Source organism: Cornus florida, unplaced genomic scaffold (genome assembly GCF_030987335.1).
Source record: "Cornus florida cultivar Cherokee Brave unplaced genomic scaffold, ASM3098733v1 CherokeeBrave_3.0.0_Hap2_Chr06, whole genome shotgun sequence".
Classification (NCBI taxonomy): Eukaryota; Viridiplantae; Streptophyta; class Magnoliopsida; order Cornales; family Cornaceae; genus Cornus; species Cornus florida.
Genome location: NW_026775576.1, coordinates 82,813,662 through 82,826,299, shown reverse-complemented (window position 1 = coordinate 82,826,299; position 12,638 = coordinate 82,813,662). Strand labels below are relative to the sequence as shown.

Sequence of the window (12,638 nt, the reverse complement as noted above, 5' to 3'; positions counted from 1 at the left end):
GGCCGAGCCTCAAGAGAAACAAACACATATTGACAAGATATGGAGGCAAAAGGAGAGAGTCAACAGGGAGGAGGCAGAGAAAAACTATAAGAGAAGCCCCAGGTTAAAGAAGACAAAGCAGAAAAGGATCTAACTAATCAACCCGACAAAGCAGCAGAAGAGGCTATAAGCAGCGAGTGCAGATCAAAGCAGACCAAATCCATCAAGGGACCAAGGGAGCAGAACTAGAACAGGCCAAGATAGTAGAAGCACTGTCAAGCAACAGATCAGGTAGAACCCAAGTAAATTGAAAATTCAATAAAAACAGTCGGCTGAATACGATTTCAACTAGTCTGAATACGTTTGTTAGGATCACTAATTGGAAGGTTTCTCAGACCCAAGCTTGAATCTGATATAATTTCAATTTCCTTGACAAAGATGAGAGAACCAGGTTTTCTTCAGAGACATATAATATAATTGAAATCATACAAGAGTGGTGTCTCCTCTCTTTTGTAAAATGGGAGGTTGAGAGTTCAAGCCCAACAAGGGTATACTGAGGGCACGGGTGTGTGAGTTTGCTTTAACTTCCAAAAAAAAAATCATACAGAGAAGGTCAGCATGGTTCCACATAAGGATGATGAGCACAAATCAAGAAATTTCTGATCTATGGGCTTATATTTCTCTAACTAAATAAAAAATAGACTAAAAACTAATTTAATGTGTGATGTTGATGAAATATATAATCGATTAATTTGATTTTTCCACTTGGGATTATAAATATAAGGACGTTCAATTCAACAAGATCACCAAACTTCTTTATCCATACACAAAATGTAAACAGAGCCTTCCACAAATATATGGGTTTCAAAAATCTATTTCACTTTCGAAGATGGTTAACTATGTCCTTTAATTTTTGGTACACGAAAAAACCTAAAAGTTCTAGATTTGACAGCACAATAGTGGCCATCTTTGTCATTTCAAAATGACATTCTCCCCCATTTTGAAAGGAAGAAGGAAAATACCAAGAGTGAGTCCGAACCCGACGTTGGCACTAGTAATTTTTTTTTTTTCCTTTTTTGGGGTGTGAGTGGAAGAAGGGGAAGAGAGAGATCATAGGTGTCACAGTGGATCAATTAAGATGGTGATTGTGACATATCAATGCAATTCAAGAGAGATTAAGAGTGGCTACCCTACACTAGAAAAGGAAAATGGCAAATAACATGGTTATAAAATATGCAGACATACAAACACAGCAAAAAATGGTAAGAGCTGTAAATCAATGAACATGGCAAAGGTTAATTAGTTGACAGATGGTTGTAATAGGGAGAAATGTGTTCAAATGTCAGCCATGTCGAGCTTATCAAATGTGCATGGTTAGCTTGAAGGATTTCTCATCCATGCCCATTTTATATAGCTTCTTTTCCCTAATACATCTCTTTGTTTCCTATGGTGAGAGAAGCGAGAGAAAAAAAGTGTACACTTCATATTTAACTTCATTTGTATTTGGTACTTAATTGCAAAATCACAGCCATGATCCCATATATAAAGAGAGAAGAGGTACTTTTTGTTTTAATAGAATTATGGATGTTGCCAACCTGGGTAAACTGGCTTAGCAACCTTCTAGCTCCCTCCCTGCTTAAACTATTCATAGTAAAGTTCCTTTCCAGAAAAAAGAAAGAAAAAAGAATTTATTGCTCATTTCCCCGAATTCACCAAATTCTTCGAAATTTGTGCCCTCGTTTCAGTCAAATGAATAACGATTTTATCTTCAACAAACATTGTAAATTATTTCATTGCCTAGTTAATGAGCTTATATGTTTCAATACATATTTGACCTTAATTAGAACCAAATGCCTATTTTAAAAAATTTAGATCTGACCATTTTTTGTCAAAATTGTTAAAGATGCAAGGAACTTCTCAAGTAAAAACAAAAAACAGATTGTCAAATAAAATATTTTAATAAAGCATGCCAGAAAGTCATTTCTCTTTACACTTTTACAGTACAGGAAACTGTATGTGCATAGTAGGAATATCTCAAAACAAAAAAATTAAAAATAAATTTGTCAAAAAATATGTTAATAATCATGCCAGAAATAATTTATCTTTACATTTGCTATACTTACTAATACTTTGTTGCACACTGATTGGACTTTCATTATATATTATCCAACATCTCCTTGACCCAAAATAGCCTAATCTTTAGATCTCAACCACTGATAAATAGTATTATTATTGTAAAATATACATTACATGTAAAAGTGCTACTCTTTTTTTTTCCCCTTTTTTTGGTGATCGGGCTTTTAAGAAAAAAGTAATAGATAAAGTATACAAGTATAGCACAGATTCCCATGTATACCAAATGACAGTTTAATATTTTACAAGGGGCCATGTTCCTGCCATCCCCCCTCACTTTCTACAACTGATTCAATTATACAACATCAGAAGGGAAAATATTACCATAAAGCAACAATAACGGCATCATTTAAAATGTATAACTTCATTAGAAACATGAAGAGAAATAAGAAGACAAAATATGAAGGGAAAAAAAAAAAAAAAAAAAAAACAATGAAGTGTAGATGCTAAGGCGGCCGAACTTACAAATGGTGGGAGAACCAAAGGATGAGGCGTGTTCGGCACTCCATATCTAAATCAGCTATTCTATCAAAAAGAGTGCGTACAGCACCAGCTACAACCGCTGGAAAGGCCCCTGGAAGTGCCTAGGAAAGAAACCTTGCAGTCAGTAAGCTGTATGATGCAAAAAAAAGTTCATTAATCTAGAAAAATGCATTCTGAAGTATCAATAGCATGTTCCGAAAAATAATAAATAAAACCAGATCATGTAGAATAGGTTCTCTAGTACCTTACAGAGGTCAATAATAACCAATGTGTAATATATTGGTTTGAATGGGGGTTGAGGCAATAATAGAAGCTGCAAGAAAGAAAAATCAACAATTTTGTCAATCTAATAAAAAAAAAAATCAGCATAAATAACCACAAACTAACAAACACATAAGCAAAATAAGCATGGCAGATAACATATCTCTAGTGTCCACTTGCCCCAATTCATGCATCTATATATGCATGCATGTATTGAACCCTGTATGTGTATATATGACTGCATTCATGCATATATATATGCAAGTCTTTATGCATGCACTGAACAGATCAACATCTCTCCTTTGTCAGAAAGAAAATGTTCAACACCTCACGTGTTTTAACTTCTAAGCTGGCCTCACACAAGGTTATTCAGTAATATCCTTTCTAATTTCAGCTCATATTTTCAAGCAAACATCAAAACCTAACCCAAATACAAAATTACCGTAAGTGATGTCAGTTATACCACATCAGAGTCAAATTATGTCAAAATCCTCCAGGTCCATTTAGAACAAGATATACTGTATGAAGTCGTCCTTAATGTTCATGCTGACATTAAAAAAGCTTTACAACTATGGTTTTATGATAATTGAGGTTTTATTCATGAAAAGATGAGTACCAGATGGACTGAGCTAGGTTGAAGACAAAGTAAAGTCGAAAAAAAGATAGAGAAGTTGGTAAGATAGGAGATGACAAATTTGAGGGAAAAGAGTCTCCTATTTCTGTTCTGAAATTCTCCATTGTTTCCACTCTTTTTTGTTGGGTTTCGGGTAGAGATTATAGATCTTTTGAGGACATTGTTGTTTCTTTGAAGGCTTAGTGGTTTTTGCTTCTTGTTGTTCCTTCGGGATGCGCTCCCCTTTTGAGCGCTTTTTTATACAATTCTTACTTATCAAAAAAAATATATAGGAGATGACAAATGACTCCTTGAGGTCGAGCTACTATGGGGAAGTTAGGCACGGGGGACTGAGTAACAGGGATAGAATAATTCAAGATTTCTTTAAGGACTTGGTTGAGGCAGTTGTGCTTCTTCTGGTCTTACCTCAAATGCACATGGAAAGTCTATTCATGCTCCAGAGCTGTAAGTAAGCCCATGTTTAAGCTGATGTAGAAAGCAGGATCAGTTACCACACGTCCCATGACAATGCCTTGTCAGGTGAAGAAATTATAATACAGGGTATGCTGAGGATCTTCAGTTAGTTGGGCACTTAATTTGACATGAAGTTTACTTAACATAGTAAGATGGTAATATGACGACATAAGGTGAATGATAAAGATGGTATGGAGGGTAATTTCTGCAGCAAGGAGATTCTTTCTTGTGATAGGATGGCACCGACATGGTCAATATAAGGAGAAGGTTAGGTAGAGTGTGGCCACGTCATGATGGATGTGTCATTTAAGAGTCATCGGTCTCACTCTTCAACCACAATTGAGGACATGAAGTCCACAAGAAGGAGCTACCTCAACGACCCTAAAATTTAACCAACAAGCAAATTACCTCCTAAGATCCCAGTATAAGACTGACCATGCACCAGATTTTTGTAAGTTTCTTGAGTCCAGTCCACACACCTTATGGTATTCAGGATGCTTTCTTTCCTCGAGATGATCTTTAAGTTTTCAACGAGACATGTGTCGTTACTTGCGTTGCAAAGAGGTCCTAGTAATAGTTTTCAATTTATATTTATCTTGTAGAAAAAAATTCCTCGAGGTTGCCTACAGAGAAGGCAGTGAAATTTAACAGTAGAAAGGATGAACTCGCGGAAAGACTCATCCAAGAAGAAAAGGAATTTGCCATATATACACTGATGGTAAGGTTTATTAGAGGAGAAGATGTCCTTGCAATATTAAGGCTTCTTTCTAGGCCAAGGGACCCTTCGGAGATCACAAGTGCTTTATAGGGGAAGGTCTCCAAGATAACTGGGCTTGCATACAGTCCTCATCTTAAATACTTCGTAGGGATGAATCTCATTGTCAAGATTGTTGTCTTGGAATACACTAGTTGAATCCTTGCAAGCAAGGGTTAACTTCCTAACACAATATGGGTATTTCATTTGCAAGGGATTTGAAGAACAGCTCTATCCCATTTATTAGGAACAGGTATACTGCATCATCATACTATGATAACTCACCATTCATAATTGGGACTAGAAGGAAAACTCTGACAGGAGCCCTCCAAGCAACCAATGGCATATTGATGCGTAGTTCATTGGTAGAAATCATTTAGACAATTATTTTGTACAGACTCTGTACAGTTCCGATGCCACTTAAAGTGGAGTCGTTGGCTATTTTGAGAAGTCAAAGGAAATCAAATGCTCAAAACTTTTTAAGATAAAATCCATCCATATAAAAATTATATAAAATATACCATCATTTAACGAACAACCTATTCTTCCATTTTACAGGAAAGATTAGTTTTTAGGCTCGTTTATTTGAATTATTTTGAACAAAAATAAAATATCACTGAATATAAGATTCAGTCCGGATGGGGATGTCATGGGAGGTTACTGGGGGGTGGGTTCCGAGCCTCAGTGAAGGCATGTGTGTGTGAGTACCAACTAAGAAGAAAAAAAATTAAAATTAACCACTTACTTAATTCAAGATTGTTACCTGTGAGAATATTGTCTCTGCCATGAGATATTCATATCGAAAAGGCACAGGAAGACCAACCATGTACGAAGCACATTCCTTTCGACTAGCTTTGCATCAACCATGAAACAAAACAAAAAGAAAGATGAAGTCCAAAAAGCAAAAATAAATGTGAAGCATAAAATTTAAGTACAGAAAATGAATTCAACTCCTCAAACTGCTACACAAGTTGCTAAAGCTATCATATGGGATATTTCTACTGCTGTGAACATGAACCTGCAAGAAATCTTGGATCAACTTGAAGCTTGATGCTGAAATACTGGAATTATTACTGGTGTTATAGTTGTGATCCTTGGTTTAGTTAGGTTTATTGGCGTTGTATTGTTATGTTTCTTCCTTTTCTCTTCTTAGTAGCAGGTTTCTGGAATTTTTTCATTTATTTATTATTTTTTCGCATTTGGATGTTCTGTAAGAGGGTGTTCCCTCATTTTTCCTTGTTTTCTGGTGCTTGGTTAGTAAAAGTTTGCTTAGGGAAAAAAAGCATGTATTCAACTACAATACTGGAGATAAACACTCCCACCGTTCCAAAGTAAAAGCACACTTCTTCCTTTTTAGGGATGTCCAAAATGAGTGTTCCTGTTAAAAAGGCAACGTACAAACATTGGAACATCCCTGACTTATCCTAAGGCTTTGAAAACTTTCCAATATGTTAACAATGTAAATGTTTAAGTTTATGAGGCTTATTATGGAAATTCATATTTCTCAGTTCGTCATAAGTGCATGTAGCCTTAAATTGATAGAATTCTTATAGTAATAAGCAAAGACCACACAGCACAAAATCAAGTTGATCGACTAACCACCAAGAATAAGACAATAAGTTGACTTGAATGCTCTAAACCGAATGATAAGCAGAATAACATATAGAAGTTTGCAGACATACAAGACAAACCACAAACCTACACGCACTCCACTGGATGCAACAAATTAGTCTAGTTGAAAAGTCCATGATGAATAAGATCATCCATTTCCGAACTTGAGCAAAAAACATGGACATACAGATGCATTTCTTTCTATACCTTTTTCCCCCAGGTAAATTCATGTATTGAGTAATAGATATACCGAGAGAAAAAAATTAGATTAGGCAATTTGTGGAATCTGTTCCACATGTCTGACACACGTGCACTCATTTGGTTTTTTGCTTCTAGACTGAAGATCAAACTGAATGCAACAACACTTCCCAGTTGCAAGTTTTCAACCATTTGTCTACCAACAGTTACTCAGATAAATAATATATGTTGGAAAGAATGTCACCCTACAAACTCTAAAATTCATGAAACTTATTGAAGCAAAACTGGTGATGATATTTAACTAATACAGTAAAAGTAATGGGTCAGTGATGTCTACAAACCAGCCACTCAAGAACAGAAGAACATCCAGCAAATACTCTTCCACAACAAAGCGGTCTATAGGATCTATATCCTGCCATCCAAAAAAGGAAATAAAAATAAGAAAGAAAAAAAAGAACTGAGGCAACAATCACGGAATTTCAATTTACAAATAACAAGATTTTGAATAAGTTTCTACTTACAAAAACAGATAAAAGGTACTAATAAATTCTCCATTCAAAAAATGCTCAGCAACTCATTACATTCTATTATTTACAATTCAACTCAACTCTACAAAGCCTTAATTATTAACTACTTTGCTTAGCTCTATAAAATTCTTGTCTCCAATCATGTAAAAAGCACCATATCCTCTACTATCCTTGATATATATATATATATATATATATATATATATATATATATATATATATATATTCTATTAGGTCCACACATCCTCAACCCAAATATTGTTTTGCATTCCAATTGTTTTTTCTGCATCTTCAACAGTTCAACTTGGAACAAAGATGCATGTAGTCAAATCATTTTTTCATATATGTACATCATTAGACATGCTATCTACGACATATTTAGCTAAGTTCCACAGAGATGAGAGTTTTTGCATGTTTTTCATCCGCCCTCTGTCTCATAATTTACAATCAGCTTTTAGCAAATAATAGGGGTAGAATCCAGATTATTCTTGAGTGGCATATCCAGTGACTGACCAATAATATGAACTTTTAATTCTATTAAATTGACAAACATAAACTTCCAACAAAATAAGATCGACACAATCAACAATTTCAAATTGCAAACAGATGGAAGAAAATCGTATATATTAATTAAATATTTCTACATACTGTTCGAATTCATGAGAGAGAGAGAGAGCAAGACTCTGTGTATATTGTATATATCTTTACCCTTAAGCCTACAGTGGCTTATATAAAAAAAAACAAATAACCTAATTATACAAGGTTACCTAATTACACAATGATCCTAACAACTATGGGTAATTACATAATGACCCAACATAAATATTTATATACATAAACATTCTAGCACTCCCCCTCAAGCTGGAAAATATATATCAAATAATCTCAGCTTGGAACAGATAGTCCTTAACTGGTTATGACCCAATGCTTTGGTAAACATATCAGCTAGTTGATCTTCAGACTTCATAAATGGAGTAGAAATGCTCCCACTTATTATTTTTTCCCGAATGAAGTGATAATCAACCTTAATATGTTTGGTCCTCTCATGAAACACAGGATTCGATGCAATGTGAACAGCTGCTTGATTATCACAAAACAATGGAGTAGGAGTTTCAACTATTAACCCAAGTTCTTTTAGAAAATGTTGTATCCATGTCATCTCACTAGTGGTATGGGCCATTGCCCTGTACTCAGCTTCAGCACTAGATCGAGCTACCATCGTTTGCTTTTTACTTTTCCATGTAACAAGATTTCCTCCTACAAATGTGCAGTAGCCTGTAGTAGATCTCCTATCTGAAAGAAAACCAGCCCAGTCAGCATCTGTAAAACCTTCCACCCTGAGATGACCATTTGATTTGTATAGCAACCCAAAACTTGGAGCTCGCTTTAGAAATCGGATAATCCGAAAAACAGCAATCCAATGTGGCATTCTAGGAGCTCCCATGAACTAACTTACAACACTAACTGGATATGAAATATCAGGTCGAGTGATAGTGAGATAAATTAATTTCTCAACAAGGCGACGAAATCTGCCCAGGTCATTAAATAGATCACCCTCATTAGACACAAGTTTAGTATTTGAATCCATAGGAGCATCAACCGGACAACCACCTAACATACCCATTTCTTCTAGCAAGTCCAACACATATTTGCGTTGAGATAAACTTATACCCTTCTTGGATCTAGCAACTTTAATACCCAAGAAGTACCTAAGTTAACCCCAAGTCTTTAGTGTGGAATCGATTTTGCAGAAACAACTTCAACTTAGCAATGCCTTCAGAATCATCACCTGTGATCACAATATCATCTACATACACCACAAGAAAAATGAAGCCGGCTTTAGTGCACAGGTGAAATACCGAATGATCGGTCTGGCATCTGTTAAGGCCAAATTCTAATGCCGCCTCAGAGAATTTTCCAAACCAAGCCCGTGGAGATTGTTTCAATCCATACAGGGCCTTTTTAAGGCGACAAACAGTGTGACGATACTCCCCCTGAGCAACAAACCCAGGCGGTTGCTCCATATAAACTTCTTCAACCAAGTCACCATGTAAGAAGGCATTTTTGACATCCAATTGAAACAACGGCCAGTTAAAATTGGCAGCAATGGAAATAAGTACCCAAATAGAAGAAATCTTAGCAACAGGGGAAAAAGTCTCGTCATAATCAACACCATGAGTCTGAGTGTCCCCTTTTGCCACTAGACGAGCCTTCAACCGCTCAATAGACCCATCATGAAGGTATTTAACTGTGTAAACCCACTTACAACCAACCGTTTTGGAGCCCAAAGCTAAGGGAACAAGATCCCATGTTCGATTACTGTGAAGGGCATCCATTTCATCTACCATGGCTTGGCACCAACCCGAATCAGAGAGAGCATCTTGCAAAGTCTTGGGAACAAAAGTAGCAGACACTTTGGATAAAAAACAAGATAAAGAGGATGAAATATGACGGTAGGAGACAAAGTTAGAAATGGGATGTGCAGTAACACACAACCGAATACCTTTACGGAGAGCAATAGGCAAATCATCAGGCAAAGGCATCGGATCCGAAGACTCTGAAGAAGATAGAGGGAGCGAAGTATCGAGGATGTCAAGTATACACCTGCAATGGGAAAACAGAGCGAGGAGGTGCGGAAGCAGGAAACAGAGAGGGAACCATTGGCAGAGGTGGCTCAGGAGTAATATCGAGAGGAGTAGTAGAATCAGAAAAATATGGAAGAGACATCAGCACTAGTAAAATAGCGTTGAAAATGAGGACTATAGCAATGATAACCCTTCTGAGTGCGAGAATAGCCAAGAAAAACACACTTAGTGACACGAGGGTCAAGTTTATTAAGACCGGGGCCAAGGTTATGGACATAACACAGACAACCAAAGACCCTAGGAGTAAGATTAAGCGATGCGGAGTCGAAAAATAGAACAGAATGAGGAGATTGACCTTGTAACACTGACGAGGGCATCCGATTAATAAGATGACATGCCGTAAGAACAGCATCACTCCAAAAACGTTTGGGAACATGCATATGAAATAAAAGGGCATGACAAACTTCCAGGAGATGACGATTTTTACGTTTAGCTACTCTGTTTTGTTGAGGAGTACAAGTACAAGAGGATTGATGAATGATGCCTTTAGCATGGAAATAAGTCTCAAAAGGGTCCGAGAAATATTCTTTGGCATTGTCAAAACGTAAAATTTGAATGGAACACCCAAATTGAGTTTTGATTTCTTTGCGAAATATTTGAAAAATAGAGAACAACTCAGAACGATTTTTCATTAAAAACAACCAAGTCATACGAGAATGATCATCCACAAAAGTCACAAAATAACGAAATCCATTAATAGAAATATGCTTTATTGGTCCCCATACATCTTAATGAACTAACTAAAAAGGACTAGCAACACGATTACTAGCTCTCGGTTTGAAAGATATACGACAATGCTTACTAAGCTGACATGCTTCACAAGACATGGACTCAATACGACTAAGACCGGAAACTTGACGCTACAAAACTGAGAAGGATGGGTGGCCGAGATGATAGTGCCACTGGAAAGAAGACAGAGATGATTGAAGAGCCGTAGGAGATGGTGCAAGATCGAAGTAATACAAGCCACCTACTTCATGTCCCGTACCAATCTTCTTCTTCGTCTTGAGATCCTGAAAAATACAACATGTGAGATAAAATGTAACGGAGCAGTTAAGAGATTTACTAATTTTACTAATGGACAACAAATTAAAGGGGGATTGAGGAACATATAACACAGAGGAAAGGGACATAGAAGAGGTGAGATGAACAGTTCCCAAACCCAAAACTGTAGTGGATGAGCCATTAGCAAGAGTAACACTTTGAGAGGAAGGAATAGACTGAAAATCAGATAAGAGATGAGAACTACCAATCATGTGATTGGATGCGCCAGAGTCATGACCCAGGGACTCTGACGAGAGGACAAGAGACATGCAGGGGCACCACTTGATAGTGCAAAGGAAACCATGGAAGATGAAGTAGAAGGCCGTTGTTGAGACAGAAACTGAGCATATTCATTGCGGGGAATCGTAACCATAGCAGGCTCAACAGACACGTGTGGAGCAGGGGGTAGGGCAGAAGAATCCCCGTCATTAGAATTAACTTGATGTGCATAGGAAAAAGGTTGCAGTTTCCTATGAGGATCCCAACAGTAATTGACAGTATGATTAGTAAGACCGCAGTGAGTGCACAGTTTCGAGTCTCGACCTCTGCCACGATCACGACCACGAGTAAAACGACAGCCACCGCCACGGGAAGACTGAAAGCCACCCTGATTCACAACTAAGGCAGAACGTTCATTGCTAGGAGGAATAGTGACACCACTAGGAGAACCCCCTGAAGCGCCACTTGATAAAGTAGCACGCTGGAGTCGTGATAACATATCAGGAAGAGAGGGAAGTGCAAGGCTACCCAAAATTTGTGCTCGAACAGGTTCATACTCTGGTGACAACCCGGTAAGAACTCGAACAACATTAAAATCCTCACGTTGTTGTTGCATACTCTTCACATCAGAGATGATGGGTTGGTACAAGTTCATTTCTTCACAAAGTCCCATTACCCGTGAGAGATATTCTTCTAGACTGTGAGTACCTTGCTAGAGGTCAAAGAATTGTCTGCACACCTCATAAATTATGGTTATATTACCAGTGCCGAATATAACTGTTGGAGTCTGGTCCATATCTCCTTGGCAGTGTCCAAATACAACAAGTTGGAGCTAATATAAGGTTCAATACAATTCAGCATTAAAGAAATGATCTGAGCATCCCTTTGTTCCTATGAATTGAAATCAGCATCACTGTTCTTAGGTTTATCCTTAACCAAATGAGAGCCAAAACCTTTGGCTTTCAGGAAAATGGCTACTAACTTGGCCCAAAACATGTAATTTTTGCCATTGAGCTTAACTAAAGTCATGGGAGGATTGAAGGAGGCAGAGGATAACAGATCGGAATTGGCAGCCATGGAGAAGAACCAAAAAAAAAAACGAACCTAGAAAAAAATGCAGAAATTGTATTCTGGCCTGATCTCGAAAGCGGACCGGATCTGGGCAAACGGGCTGGATCTCTGCTATCCCGGTTTTAGTAAACCAGGGTTGGAATAACTATCCCGGTTTTAGTAAACCAGGGTTGGAATAACATAACCGTGTAGCCAAACACGGTTCTTCTTCTTCACACCTTCACGGACGTCGGGGAACAACACAGCGGAGGCTTCAGCGACCTAGTCACAAGCAGCAGACGAATCAATAAGCAGCAACCACACCGAATCAGAACCTCTGAAACTTCCGGCCAAAAAAGGAACCACGAATTGATGAACTCACCGCTGCAAATAACGACGGTAGATGTCGGCGAGCTCGCTAACAACCAAAACAGCAACAACACGAGCAACAAAACGAGCTTCAGGTCTGACAACGACAAATGAGGCTTCAAATCTGAGGACGACGAACGAGGAGATCTCAATCCGACCGGCGACCAAACTTCCCGCAGAGAGAACAATGCCATAATCGCGATTCCGATCGCAATTCCGATCTTATACAAGAACAACACACTTGCCATTTCCCACACCCATGAATTCATATTGCTCTG

At 37.7% G+C, this 12,638-nt stretch overlaps 1 protein-coding gene across 1 annotated transcript in view; it reads right to left on the bottom strand.

Moving 5' to 3' along the window:
• Positions 1-12,638, bottom strand: part of LOC132312383 (nuclear cap-binding protein subunit 1) — a 33,853-nt gene that overhangs the window by 7,345 nt on the left and 13,870 nt on the right. Inside the window, exons 10-13 of the mRNA XM_059810732.1 lie at positions 6,848-6,918; positions 5,461-5,545; positions 2,840-2,908; positions 2,578-2,696 (exon numbers count right to left, since the gene is read on the bottom strand). Coding sequence (XP_059666715.1) covers positions 2,578-2,696; positions 2,840-2,908; positions 5,461-5,545; positions 6,848-6,918 — 344 coding nt within the window. The remainder of the gene's footprint in view (positions 1-2,577; positions 2,697-2,839; positions 2,909-5,460; positions 5,546-6,847; positions 6,919-12,638) is intronic.